Source organism: Phoenix dactylifera, chromosome 11, assembly GCF_051530095.1.
Source record: "Phoenix dactylifera cultivar Ajwa chromosome 11, Ajwa_hap1_PhDact_Kaust_v1.1, whole genome shotgun sequence".
Lineage (NCBI taxonomy): Eukaryota > Viridiplantae > Streptophyta > Magnoliopsida > Arecales > Arecaceae > Phoenix > Phoenix dactylifera.
The window spans coordinates 18,714,145-18,728,218 of NC_143200.1; the positions used below are offsets into that span (position 1 = coordinate 18,714,145).

Here is a 14,074-nt window from a genome sequence, read left to right on the forward strand (position 1 = left end):
TCATTTTTATAACAAGCATATATAATTAGTCAAAAATTTGCAGAACATAGATATGATGATGTTTTAATGCCTATTATTGACCAAATGGAATCTAAATGGAATGAGTATTGGGACAAGATATGTCCTATGCATAACTTAGCTGCTGTATTTGATCCAAGAGTTAAATTGAATGGCGTGCTAATTTTACTTGATGCATACTGTGAAAATATGAATCAAGATCCTAAACCTGCTAAAAATGAGGTAAAACAACTTCTTTATGATATTTATGCTATATATGATGAAAAAATTCGTGGATCTAGATTTTCCGTACAAAGCTCTATTTCTTCTTCTAGTAGTTCTCGTTCGTCATCTATTTTTTCATTCATTGCACAGAGAAAACACACACATGCTTCAAATTTATCTTCATCTTCTTCATCTTTAAGTAGTGAACTAGAATTTTATTTACGAAATGATCTTCAGTCTGCATATGATGAAAATCAAATAGAGAATCTAGATGTATTATCTTGGTGGAAGAGTGTTAAAAATCAATATCCTGTTATGTCTGCAATTGCACGCGATATTTTAGCTGTGCCGATGTCCACGGTAGCATCGGAATCCGCTTTTAGTGCAGGTCGGCGTGTTCTTGACGAAAAGAGAAGTAGGATGACGGGCGAAACGGTGGAGATGCTTCTCTGCTTCAAAGATTGGTTGGATGCTGAGGCAAGACTTCAAGATAAAGGTGGACATAATACAACATCCTCTGATGATGATGATACAAACACTACTGAAGAGTGAATACTGATTCACTGAATCACTGATGATTAGTAAGATTTCTTAATTTTTTATAATTGTACATTTTTATTGTATTCTGGAGGTCAGACCAAGGTCCAAACCTCGGTCCTTTCTTATTGTATTCTGGAGGTCAGACCAAGGTCCAAACCTCCCTTCATATACCATTTTGATTTAAATTAATAAACTGGTAGGGGTCTATGCCAAACCCCCCACCATTAAGGTGGCTTTATATTAATAAATCCTTAGTTTTCAATATTTATTAATTTATTAAAAAAATTTATGAAGCATTAATTTTTATGGAGACGGGCCGTGCCTGGCCCGGCCCAGGCCCGGACCGGGCCAGGCCCGCGGGCCAGCCCGGCCCAGGCCCTTATGGGCCGTGCCGTGCTTGGCCCGCGGGCCAAGAGCGGGCCGTGCCGGCCCAGGCCCGAAGCGGGCCGTGCCCTTGGCCCGCGGGCCAAGAGCGGGCCGTGCCGGCCCAGGCCCGAAGCGGGCCATGCCGGGCTCGGCCCGCGGGCCAGAAACCCGTGACCCAGCACGGCCCGGTACTGTAGCTAGCGGGCCGTGCCAGGCACGGCCCGCTTCGTGCCGGGCCGTGGGCGGCCCGGCCCAGTGCCCAACTCTATCGTACATGACTCGGCGACTCGGCGTTCACTGAAAATGAACCAACTTTCTCCAAATGAGTTCCTTTTTGAGAAATTATGCAAAGCATGAGGATGAAACATCCTGAATATGAACAAATTGAACTATGATGTTCATGAAATTATACATTCTCAAAAAAATGTTCATGGAATTATATTTTATGTAAAGTAGTTGATAGATAAGAAAATTCACGCCGAGTTTTAGGGATGAACTTTATTCAGAAAACAACTTTGAGGATTGCTTGGTGTTTGCTAGAGATGAAATCAATCTTCTCCCAAGTATTTTTGAAGGGTCAATCTTCTCTATAGTTTGAGTTCCTTTTCAAGAAACTATGCAGAACAAATTGGACTATAATATTGCTTTTCAATCAAAGTCTAGCATTGCCAGTATCAATGGAATAATAAGGACTGAGAATGGTTAACTTATTTTTATCCGTAAAGACTAATGTTGGGTGAAATTCCAACTCTTAGACTCGACACCAGCCAAATCACAAACCACCTCAACTAAATTTAGTTGAATATAGGGTTCCAAATATGGATCACTTTGCTTCAACTACTTAACAATTAATCTAGCATTTATTTTCCATGGTTATTTTGAAAATTTGGATGATTTTTAATGATGAGAGAGTATGGCTCGCGTTCTTTACAGCTTAATTTTGCAATTCAATTACTACTATTGTATAACTTATACAGTGCATTTGGTACGATTTTTTTTGGTTATTTTTTTTGCATACCTATTTCACACGCGCACGAGAGTGGAGGTTATATATTGCCACTGAGGTGGTAGCTCAGTAGAACTATGCCATTACTCCCACCCATGCGGTCCGAGTTCGAAATACACGAGTGTCGATTAAATATGGAGACCGAATGCTTCCCGTTCGGATACCTGTGGTGGAAGGGCTTATTGGTCCACTGATAGCCTCGGTGATGCCGGATGTGACGTACTCACACGGAGGATTCGTGCCGGGCCTAGAGGGATGACCGAGTCGGACCCACGGGTGGGAAGGGTATGAGTAAAAACGGCCGGCGTGCCCAACACACGGTTAGTTCTGCCCGCATCGAACGATCTTCTGGCGGGGTGGGGGCTGCTATGCGAGGATGAGCTTGTCCCTTTTTCTTTTCCAAAGCAAATAAATAAATAAATAAATAAATAAATAAATAAATAAATAAATAAATAAATATATATATATATATATATATATATATATATATATATATATATATATATATATATATATATATATATATATATATATATATATATATATATATTGTGGCCAAGTGTCCGCTCGCCACCTATATATAGCAATCATAACGTTCTCCACCAAGAAATGCCGAGATCTCAAAACGTTCCAAAGTCCGCAACAAGCGTCTATTTCTCAAAGTCCATGTATCCGTCCCCCCTCCAAAATGCATTACCTGGACTGACATCAAAATATAAGACTTACCCAACTGAAGATAACAGCCACGCGATCGAGATCAGACGGCAACCAGAGCGAAACGAGTCCACTGGGTCCTGGGCCTGGTACTACTAAATAGTAAGTACTACCAAATAAGGCCAGTTGTCTCCGCCTTGCGCTGCGCGCCACTCTGGAAGACAAACGCCGTTCCGTTTCCGTCATCTCATTATGTCCCGTCGCCATCAAGTGCCACGTAAAAACTCCCCCAGTTATACCGCAAAGCTATGATTTAACCCGGACCGGGTCACAGTTAGATGGGACCTCATTCTTTAATTTTCACTGTCCTTTTATATTATTATTATAATTAATGTGGGTGTGCGTGACTTAACTTTTCATGATTCCGGTTCACCCTCCCTCCGGATGCGCATCTCGGCGCAATCCGACGGCCCAAGATGGAGATTTCCTTTTTAGGCCAAGATCTAGAAATTATTATTTTAATCTTAATCATGATAATCCAGCACCGAATACTTTATGGTGAAATGGTAGGAGTTTCTTTGACATCCCATTTTGGCAAATTTCAGCAGAATAAAAATTTCTTTGGATTTATTTAGCAGTTTTCCCTTCCTTTTCCAAATTTATCCTATTTCACTTACCTATCCAATTATATCTATTCTATATGTATTTACTGCCGATATGGTAGCACGGTGGATACGGAGTTTTCATTTCACCGAAGTAGCCCAGATTTGAAACACGCCGGCGTCGATTAAATGCGGAGACCGGATGCCTCCCGCCTAATTTGTTCGGTAAAGTCGTTATCTGATCTGTCATTACCTACACGGTACTGGTGTGACGTACTCATATAGAGATAGAGCTGCCACGCTGGTGGAGTTCTGCCACGAATGAGAAGAAGATGAGTAAAAAATGTTCTGTTTGTATCGAATACTCTCTAGTAAGAAGGAGGCTAATAGGGGTTGCTACGCAGGTGAGGTTCTCCTCACCCCCTCTTTCTTTTTATCTAAGTAAAAACAATAAATATATGCATTTCCAAAATGGTTGAAAAAATTAAATGCACCACAGACGTACCATAGATTATAAACTAATTAAGTAATAAATTTTAATAATGATTAAATAAGAATTAATGACAAAAACTTCAGCCATTAACACTACTGTCATAAATATTGAGCCGACAAATATGCAAAGTACGGGATTTTTTCTATTTTTTATTATTTTTAATAAAATATGATAATATAATTAATTACAATAAATAAAAATTTTCATTAAATAGTTTTTTTTGTCAAATAATGGACTTGCAATAATAACCAAATAAAAACTGTTGTCTAAATAGCAAACAAAGGACTCTACATAAGCTAAACATTTTTGTAAAATCTTCTGTCACTAACATCAGCATTCATACTATAGGCTGGAGACCTATGCACGGACGCCTTTGTACAGAAACTCCAATTATTAATATCAACCCTGCGCAATTGCAAAGTATAGTGTTTTTCTCGTTCATTCAATTTCTAAAACTGCAAATAACATTATAGCAAATTATAATAAATAAAAAGTTTCAATAACAATTTTTTTTACATATATCAAGTAATAAAGTTTAATGATAGCCAAGCATTTTAGTAATATTGTTATTAAAAGTTTGTTGTATACTAAATAATGAACTTCAGTAATGGCCGAGCTTATTAATATTGGCGCCCACGAAGAATTCAACTAAGCTTTTATTTTTAGATAGACATATATAATAGAATAATAAATAAGATAATAGAATATATTAGACCCTTGGAAATTATCCTTAACATTGGGATATTTTTGTAATTTAATAGCAAACCACTTGATCTGGTGGCTGGTGGTCAAATTTTTTTTTTTGGTGAAAGTCAAATTGGAGCTTTGCTGACACACGTATGCAACATATTTTATCACTAAATTATGACCATCATCATTGGTGCAACGGTGAAATTCTTTTTCGGCCCACAATTGAGCTAGGTCTGGTTGCAAGTCTGACCCCTGCTTTATGCCATGCACAATTTGCTTCAAGACCTAAATGACGCGGGTATACGAATGCCAATGCTCCCAATCTGTCTTTAAGAAAGGGAAAAAAGCTATACTCATGTTAGCATTATATGAATTGCTGTTTTTATTAAAAAAAAAAAAAAAAGCAATGTGGGACTCTTCACCTTTTCGCCCTTGCCTTCAGTTTTCTTGCCGGAACTCCATCAGCACCCGCCAGAGACAGAAGCGATCCTTCTCCTGGGCAGCCTAGAACTCCTTTTCTCAACTCGAGTTCATGCATCACTTCCTTGTGGCCAAATCAGCAATGAAGTTGTCAGATTACTTGGTCCTATATATATATATATATATATATATATATATGTATGTATGTATGTATGTATGTATATTATTATGTAAGTATGTAGGTCCGGGAACTGGGTTGGGTTGGGTCGTGCTTAAACAGAAGGTCCTGGAAAGCGAATGAGAGGCCAATCTTGTAATATGATCTGAAGACGAGGGGCGAATGAGTGACCGAACTAGTTAAAACCTTTGGCTGTCCTAAAATCCGGACGATCCACCAGCTCCCAGTTCGGCTATAAATCAGTCTTCCGTGTTAAGAGTTTTAGATCTGATTGGCGATGCCGCCTCCTCGCTCATCTCGGTTTATTTCATTTCCCGTTTATTTCGCTCCCGAGAGAAAATAAAAATAAAGATAAGAAAGAGGGGGAAACCCTTGGCTTGGCTCTCCCTCTCTCCCGAACCCTCGCTCGTCCCGATCGGACGGCCGGAATGGCGCAGAAGCTGCAGCAGCAGCTGAGGGACGTGGGGTCGAAGCTCGAGAACCCTCCCGCTTCCAAAGATGCTCTGGCTAGGCTCTTAAAGGTGGGTTCTTTGGCGTAATTTTGGGTTTCGATGCTATGATTTTTGCTGATTTGTGCTTTAATTGGTCGAAGAATTCGTTCCTCCCTGTCACTCTGGGGTTTTCTTGGTGAATTCTAGGGTTTTGATGCGAAGATATGCAGTTCTTTCTCATTAGGGTTTGGGTTGAGTGGACATGCATGTTTGTGGGTAAAAGATGGGATTTTGGTGTTCGTTTTGAAGTGGATGTCGTTATTGCCGTTATTAAATTGTGAAAAAGCTTGCAAGCTTTTAGCTGCCAAGCGGTATAACTGACGAGAAAAAAAGTAGAGGGTTAAATGGAATAAGTGTTGTTTTATGTTCGTTCCTACAGAAAAGTTGGATTTTTTAAGCATGCAAGCAAGCTCGAAGACAAGCAAACTTTAGACTAACAGCGTGAGGAAGATAGAGTGGAGTCGACTGGGATTTCATTTTCCGATAGCAAAGAATGATCCTATGGCAGTATTCTTTTCCCTAGCCAGATTAATTAAATGATTACATTCTCCTGGGTTTTGAACATTTATTGAGAAGCAAAACATTTGGCATGTATGAATTGTGGAGAAATATTTCTGTCCTTTACTTTCCATTTGAGTTTGGAGCTCAGTTCTTGTATGATTTTTTTTATTGAGCTGCAAAATTAACATGATTTTTTGTTGGTAGCTCTACCAGTCACCTGGTTTCTTAGAATTTGTTACCATAGGTCTATTTTATTGTTAACTTTTAGTTGCTGATTTTGTGATGAAGTTAGAAATTCAAAGCGTGATAGTAATATATACCATAAAGATAAGATGTCAGTTATGTAAAAAATGCCACACAAAGTGATAACCTAGCTATTAAAAGCAGGAGCATGAACGGTGTGGTGGGGTAAAGAGATTCACTGGAGAGGTCAATGAGTTCCATATTACTCATTGCACAATGTGGTATAGAGAATGTTATTGAGAGGGGGAACTCATTTCAGAATAGGTTGGACATGTAGGGATAGGAACGGAACCAACCATTGAATAGACATTGCACCTGAGGAACCTTAATTATGGTATTTTCCATATAATTATGCTCAATTGATGCGTTAGATTGTGAATGTAGTCAATGAAATCAGTATAGAAATCTATAATACTACATCAATCCTTGACATCACTTGCCTGCTCAGTGCAAGGGGTAGCAATAAATCATTATAGTTGAAATGGATGGAGAATAATAAGGCATGAGAAGATGACAAGAAAGTAAGGGCAACCATTAGAGATATAATGATTTTTTTGCGAAGCAAATAAAACTGACTAATAAAGCGGATGACTTATACAATATTAGACCTTGAAACGACAGTGTGAAGAGGATATTACCCAGATTATAAGGGCTTCAAGAAGAGGCATAGTTAGAAAAAGATTAATGACTTCCTTTGAACTGAAGATAGAATAGAACAAAATGTACCCAACCAAAGACATGCAATGGAAAAGAATATCATGACTTATTATACTAATTGCTTAGAGAGTAAGTTTGTTTTACAAATTTGTGAGAGCTATCTGTTATTGAAATATATTGTTTTATGAAGTATAGTCCAGAAAGAAGTGGGCATGCGAAAAAAAGGAGCATATAACATGTAATTTTAAAAATATGATGATGTCTTCCTTCAACAACACTTCTTTTCCTTTTGGTTGGGCATGAGCACATGAAAATTGAGGAACTGTGCCTTGAGATTCAAGAGAAATTCATAATGCTTCTGGGCAAACTTTTCCCATTGCATTGTACAGTTGTAGTGAAGATCTGTAAGCATGTGCTGAGCTAGAAAATCAATAGATTTTATAAAGCTAATGAACTAGATTTAATATTCACCGAAAACAAGAATCTAATATCTGTAACTCTAAGACAACATAGAGGACCTTGATTATCTAACAGCTAATGTCAAAAGGAGCTTTTGTAATATATTAGATATGCAAATCATAAAATCAAGACTCTCCATAACAAAGGGATATATTAAATAACACACCAGAATTTTCAGTGGTATTCAAGCTCCCAGTCAACTGTATCATGTAGAGAGTGCACTGTGTTTGCTGAGCTGCAGTCAAATTAAATGGGTAGTGCACCTAAACCTTGTTGCAGATCAGATTATGAATCTGCTTACTGATCAGATGGTAGATTAAGTCATTGCAGATTGGATTAGCCATGGTATCTGTTCTCAATGGCTCAATAAATGATAAGGCTGATTAGCGCTACTGGTGGAGAGGTTTTCTAGTTAATAGGTCAGGCATGGATAATTGATTAGACTAGAAGGTCAAGCATTGTGGTCGAATCAAGACTTCATAACGGTTGAAGTGGGTTAATTAAGTCATACCAAACTTTATGGCTTTAGTACCCTGTGAAAACAGAACAGAAGAATATTATTTGCCACTATAGGCTTTCAGCATGATGCATATACAACACTGATTGGACATCTGTGAATTCTGTATACAGTGAGACAAATTCAAAGAAAGACTTGCATCTATACAATCAAGTCATATGCATATAAAGTCAACTAATATGTATATATAATAACTTAAAATCATGGTTGAAAGTACTTTTTTTTTTGGGGTAACTAAAGTGCTATTATTTGTTTGAGATCATTAGATATTTCATAATTTACAAGCATCAGATAACTTTGAGTGCAAAACCATTTCAAATTTGACATGCAATCTGGATATCAATGCTACAACTTATCAAATATTTGTGATGATTGGAAATGTTTAAGGGTTAAGTGTGTCGAGTAGACTTGGGAGTCCCCCAATTTGGACCTGATTTAAAATGTTTGTTAGGTTTGAGTACCAAACCTAGCGTAGATTTTGAATTAGGTTGCATATATGTAAATGCAAACTTATGCACTTTTCTTGGGGCTGGTTATGTGTAAATGCTTTCTATATGAATATTTCTCAATCTCTTGTTTGAGGGGAAAAACCCTAATATATTCTTGGATATTCAGCAAGCTGCAAACTGCCTCTCTGAGATAGATCAGTCACCATTGCCTTCAATGTTGGACTCAATGCGGCCTTGTCTTAATGCAATTGCCAAACAAGAATTGCTGAAACATCAAGATAGGGAAGTCAAAGTTCTGGTAGCAACCTGCATTTGTGAAATCACCAGAATAACTGCACCGGAAGCTCCTTACAGTGACGATGTTCTAAGGGTACTTTCTTTTCTTGACAGAGATAAAATGCATTCAGGCTTTAAGAAGATCTTGGCATAAATTGACTTATATATCTTGTCTTCTGACTATAATGTACTCATTTCTTGCAGGACATATTTCATTTGATTGTTAGTACATTTAGTGGATTAGGTGATATTAACAGTCCATCCTTTGGAAGGAGAGTTGTTATCTTAGAGACGCTTGCAAGATACAGGTCATGTGTTGTGATGTTGGATCTTGAATGTAATGATCTCATATATGAAATGTTCGGTACATTTTTCTCTGTTGTCAGGTATGTTTCATCTGTCAAGCTTAAAAATATAGAGGTTAAAAACTTCCATTGAATATTTCATGCCTTTATATAGAGATGTACTGAGAATGTATATTTTACGAAAGTAGATTATTCTCTTTATTGGCAGTTATCACCTTTACTATTAAAATATGCATTCTTCTTTACATGGAAGACAGATTCTTCTTGGTTCACATCTTCACTGTAGTTGTGTTTTCTTTTGTCTTCATGACTTCCTTGGTTATTATTCTTTTTTTCCCTATGTTGAGCAATAGTGAGCTTAACCTCTCTTGGATTATAGGGGAAGTTTTTATTGACAAAAAACTTTCTAATATCATCCCTGTTACTACAGTTTATTAGCAATATGTACCTATATATATATATATATCTGTTACAGATATTTCTGGAAAATCTTATTACAACCATTGAAGCATTGTAGTTATAATCACTATTCCCTTGAATTTAATATGTTGATTATTATCTCTATATGATGATGAATTGCTTATTTTTTCCTTTCAGATATTGGTATATCCACAATCCTCAGTATTGGCCTTTTTCACTTATGCTATTATATCATTATATCCTTCACCAATTAATTGCCATGCAAGTACTCAGCTCACATGTGCTGATTTCTATGGCTATTTAGTCCTTTGAAATTCATAGGGGCTTTGTAAATTATGTTGGACATGTACATTTGTTACATATTGGGAAAAAAAATGCGAAATAAGGAAATGATGTTGTCTATTAGGTTACTGAAATGGTGAGATTATTGTTTAAAATATCAAAGGCTTTTAGCAGGCTTTTCTCTGGTTCCTTAGTTCATATTTGAACAAATGTCATCTTGACTAATACAGAGGTTGGGTTAATGTTTAAGGGCTACTAAAAGAATGTTGGTGTGAGATTCCTGTAAGCAGGTCCATTGCCTCGTCCCTTAACATGGCATTTGGAAGAGTGCCTCACATTTTATCCTTACATTTGTATAATTTTTTAGAAATTTTCTCTTGTTTTCAATATCTTTTCTTTCATCACTTCCACATCACTGTAAGTTCTTGACCTTTTTCTATAAACTTCCGAAAGGACAAAGCAGATGCACTATTCTGATATTGAAGGCTCTATCTCTGAAAGCAATATAGAGCTAAAATAAACTTGGAAGACTAAGGGCTTGTTTGGAAAATACCAGCAGGATTGGGCCAGATTTCCCATAGGATCATGGATTACACAGTCTATTTAAGTAAGGCATATCAACCCACTTCCTCTCCAGCCCAAAATCCTATGGAAAGAAAAAAAAAGACCTCCATAGGTTTTTATTTTTTTTCATCCTACATTCCAACAGGCCTTTAGATGGGAATTAGGCCAAAACTGGGATAGGCCTTTAGAAGAAAACGGGTTGAGCAGGCTAACAGGCCCGATTTCTTTCCAGCCCAATGTTGCTGGATTTCCCAAGCTGGCCCTAAGATGGATGGAAGTGATCATGTTGATATAACGATGGCATGTGTCAATTTGTACACAAGACTCATGCCAAGCACTATCTTTTATACTCCCTCTTGTATCAAGTGATTTTGTTGAACTTTTGGCCTCTGCCATGTAGCTACATGGTGATGCGCTATGGCATTTGTTTGGCTTTTAGATTTTTAACTATTGTTTGTGCAAATGCATCAAATTTCTTTTTCAGGAAAGTAAGTCTTATGTGCGTTTGTGCCTGAGTCTGTAAATGTGGAGGTGTTTGTGTTTCTTTTATTGGTTTAGACTCTAGAGTATTTTTAAATGAATTGCATTTGTTCGGTTTATCTTTAAAGATCATGAGAAGAGTGTTGTAATTTTACTTGACTGTGCCTTTTGACTTATCACATGCAGTGATGACCATCCACAAAACGTTTTGACTTCAATGCAAACAATTATGTCCCTTATTTTCGATGAGAGTGAGGATATACAGGATAATTTGTTAAGTACCATCCTCTCTGCTTTGGGTCGGAAAAGAAATGTGAGTGCGCTTCTTGTTCTTCTCCTCATTTTTCTTTTTCTTCTTCTCATACTTTCTTCTATGACTGTCTTTTCTTTCTTGTCTTCTTCCCTAGCATATTATATATGTTTAGAGTTGTGCTCCTCTCAAGCTTAAGACCTATTTCTTCTGTATTTTCTTTTTAAAGAGTTGATTTTGTGGAATTTGTGGAACTAGGATTATTCTATGGCGGCACGGAGGCTTGCGATGAATGTCATAGAACATTGTGCACGAAAACTTGAGCCTTGCATAATGCAGTTTCTTGTATCATCGCTATCAGGCGACAATAGTTATTTGAACAAATCACTTGACCATCACGAAGTCATCTATGATATATATCAGTGTGCACCCCAGATTCTCACAGGAATCACTCCTTATATTACAGGAGAGTTGCTGGTAAGGACTCCATATTGCTAATTGTCTTTATTATTACCTTCTCTTTAATAGATGCTACTGTTCTTTGTAACTTAAGGTGTGCCAGGATGGTATGAACTGATCTTATCTATATTTAAATAATTCCTAATTCTCTGGAATTCCAATGTCATTGTCTTTGTTCATTTGCGCTAAGCAATGCTGTAGTTCTTAAACTATCTTCTCTCACCTAAGTTAAATTCACGAATCCATAGCCAAGTGGTGTATCTATTCCTTTTAGGCATTCAAAGTCAATTTATGCTAGCCTTTGATTCATAAGATCTTTGTAAGGGATCTACCTAATTCCCAGCCTTGTCTTGACTGTGATGATGTCCACTTATAAAATATGAACTGATTTATTATTCCATCTAATAGTTGAACATGTTAAAAAATTATGTAAATAGTTAAAGACATGAAATAAGCTGACAAGAATATAAACTTGTAGGTATATATGCTTTACTACATAGCCACATTTTTTTTAAGTGGTCAATGTTTCATTATAGTTCAGTATTATTAGAGAATTTGTGTCTGGGTCCTTTTTTCCTCCTCTCTATGGCTACTTGTTGGTTATTGTACTATCCAGATATATTTGGACCCATTACTTTGACTCATTTATTAGTAAATTGCATTCTTAAGTTGTGGGTTACATTAAAAACATTTTGGTCTTTCAAGTGGTTGCAGAAGCGAAAAAGGCTCCTGCTGCTCCTCTGTACCTTGCCTTCTGCTTCTGTCTTCTAGGTTTTACTCTGCTACATCTCTTTTTCTTTCAATTTTAGGCTTGAAGACTTTAAGGAATATTATGCTTAGCTTATTTAGATCTTCTGCCTGTTGTTTTGCAGGCCTGGTAATAGTTACCTGTATGGACGAAACATCGGATCTATATTTCAGTCAGTTTTTGAGACTTAGATACAAAAACTTAGGTTATCTGTGGTGGAACCATGTTTTATTTAATTTAGTGAAAGCACATTAAACAATAGCTTAATTTGTTGGAAAGAGTTCCCCAGTCAGAAGGTATATGAATGCAAAATCCCATAGCTCAACAAGCCATAAAAGTGCATATTTCGAGATATTTCTGTGTAAGCTTGGTTAGACCAGTATTTTAATTCAGTGTGGTTACTTTGTGATTTTAAGATTGGAAACATTGACATCATCATGACCTTCATTAACCACAATGAGTGATGCAATGGGAGGCTATTCTTCTAATTTTACCCAAAAAATAATTATCATCGATTTAATTAAAATTTAATGATAAAAATGATGAAATGTTCTAAGAGCCTTGGGTCATTCACTCTTGATGTGGATAATTTATTGCAGTTCTGATATTAGGAAATTATCGATCGTATTTAAATTAGATAGCCTAGATCTTTTTTGCCCTTCTTAAATTAAACAAAGAATATTTTAGTAGTTCTGACTCCTTAATTTTAAACTTCTATAGACAGATAAGTTAGATGTTCGGCTGAAGGCGGTGCAATTACTTGGTGACCTGTTTGCTTTACCTGGTGTATCAATCTCTGAATCTTTTCAGCCACTCTTCTCTGAGTTTTTAAAGAGATTGACTGATAGGGTAGTGGAAGTCCGTATTTCTGTAATTGAACACTTGAAGCATTGCCTGATATCAAATCCTTCCCGACCTGAAGCTCCTCAGATCATCAGTAAGGAGGCATAGTCTGATTTGTGTTTTGATTAGCTATTAATACGCTTTTTGTTTATCATTTCTGTTGTGATGGTTGTCCTTGTTTTCAGAGGCGCTAAGCGATCGATTGTTGGATTACGATGGAAATGTTCGGAAACAAGTTGTTTCTGCAGTTTATGATGTGGCTTGCCATTCATTGAAAATCATTCCAGCTGAGATAGCTAGGCTGGTTGCAGAACGCCTTCGAGACAAATCTGTTTGTCCTGCTTATCTTTATTGCTAATTGATTAAATTTGTTTTTTATGATTAATTTCATAACATGGTTTTCTTTTTAAATATTTTCAGCTGTCTGTCAAAAGATATACAATGGAAAGGCTGGCTGATTTATACAAACTTAATTGCATAAAGAGCTCTGAGAGCTCGATAGATATTGAAGATTTTGAGTGGATACCAGGGAAGATATTGAGATGCTTATATGACAAAGATTTTAGGTAAGAATTATCCAGGACAGTGGCGGTTTTGGTTGCTCATGTGGTGTTTTGTTGACAATTGTTACTTGATATGTATGAAATGGATCCAAATATCATTTGCATTAAGTATATTAGAGGAACTCTAGAAGTTGCACAAATTAAGGACAAAGTGATCGAGAATTGATTTAGATGGTATAGACATGTAAAATGAATGTTCAAGGGGACTTCAATAAGGCGAGGAACTTTAATTATTGTAGGAGAGAAAGTGGAAGAACTAATGTAAGTATATAGCATGGATGGAAGTTGTGAGAAAGGATATTGAAAGCTGGAAATAGCATCATGGATTGCCCTAAAAGGGAATGGTTGGCATATGAGATTCATAGAGCTGACCCTGAGTAATTGGGAGAAGACCTG

The 14,074-nt window shown here is 36.8% G+C and overlaps 1 protein-coding gene across 12 annotated transcripts in view; it reads left to right on the top strand.

The window, feature by feature from the left end:
- The first annotated feature begins 5,382 nt into the window (after nt 1–5,382).
- Nucleotides 5,383–14,074, top strand: part of LOC103718442 (binding protein) — a 33,217-nt gene continuing 24,525 nt past the window's right edge. For 8 of the 12 annotated variants that reach the window (XR_605837.4, XR_605838.4, XR_015971230.1 and 5 more), the window contains exons 1-8: nt 5,384–5,692; nt 8,655–8,858; nt 8,969–9,150; nt 11,002–11,128; nt 11,324–11,542; nt 12,993–13,209; nt 13,301–13,446; nt 13,536–13,681. Coding sequence is in view for 7 of the 12 variants with exons in the window: in XM_008807268.4 (XP_008805490.3) it covers nt 5,600–5,692; nt 8,655–8,858; nt 8,969–9,150; nt 11,002–11,128; nt 11,324–11,542; nt 12,993–13,209; nt 13,301–13,446; nt 13,536–13,681 (1,334 nt within the window). In the remaining 5 variants the exon portion in view is untranslated. Of the gene's footprint in view, nt 5,693–8,654; nt 8,859–8,968; nt 9,151–11,001; nt 11,129–11,323; nt 11,543–12,992; nt 13,210–13,300; nt 13,447–13,535; nt 13,682–14,074 lie in introns of all 12 variants that reach the window. The other 4 variants (XR_015971229.1, XM_088707051.1, XM_008807267.4 and 1 more) reach the window with 3 other exon arrangements.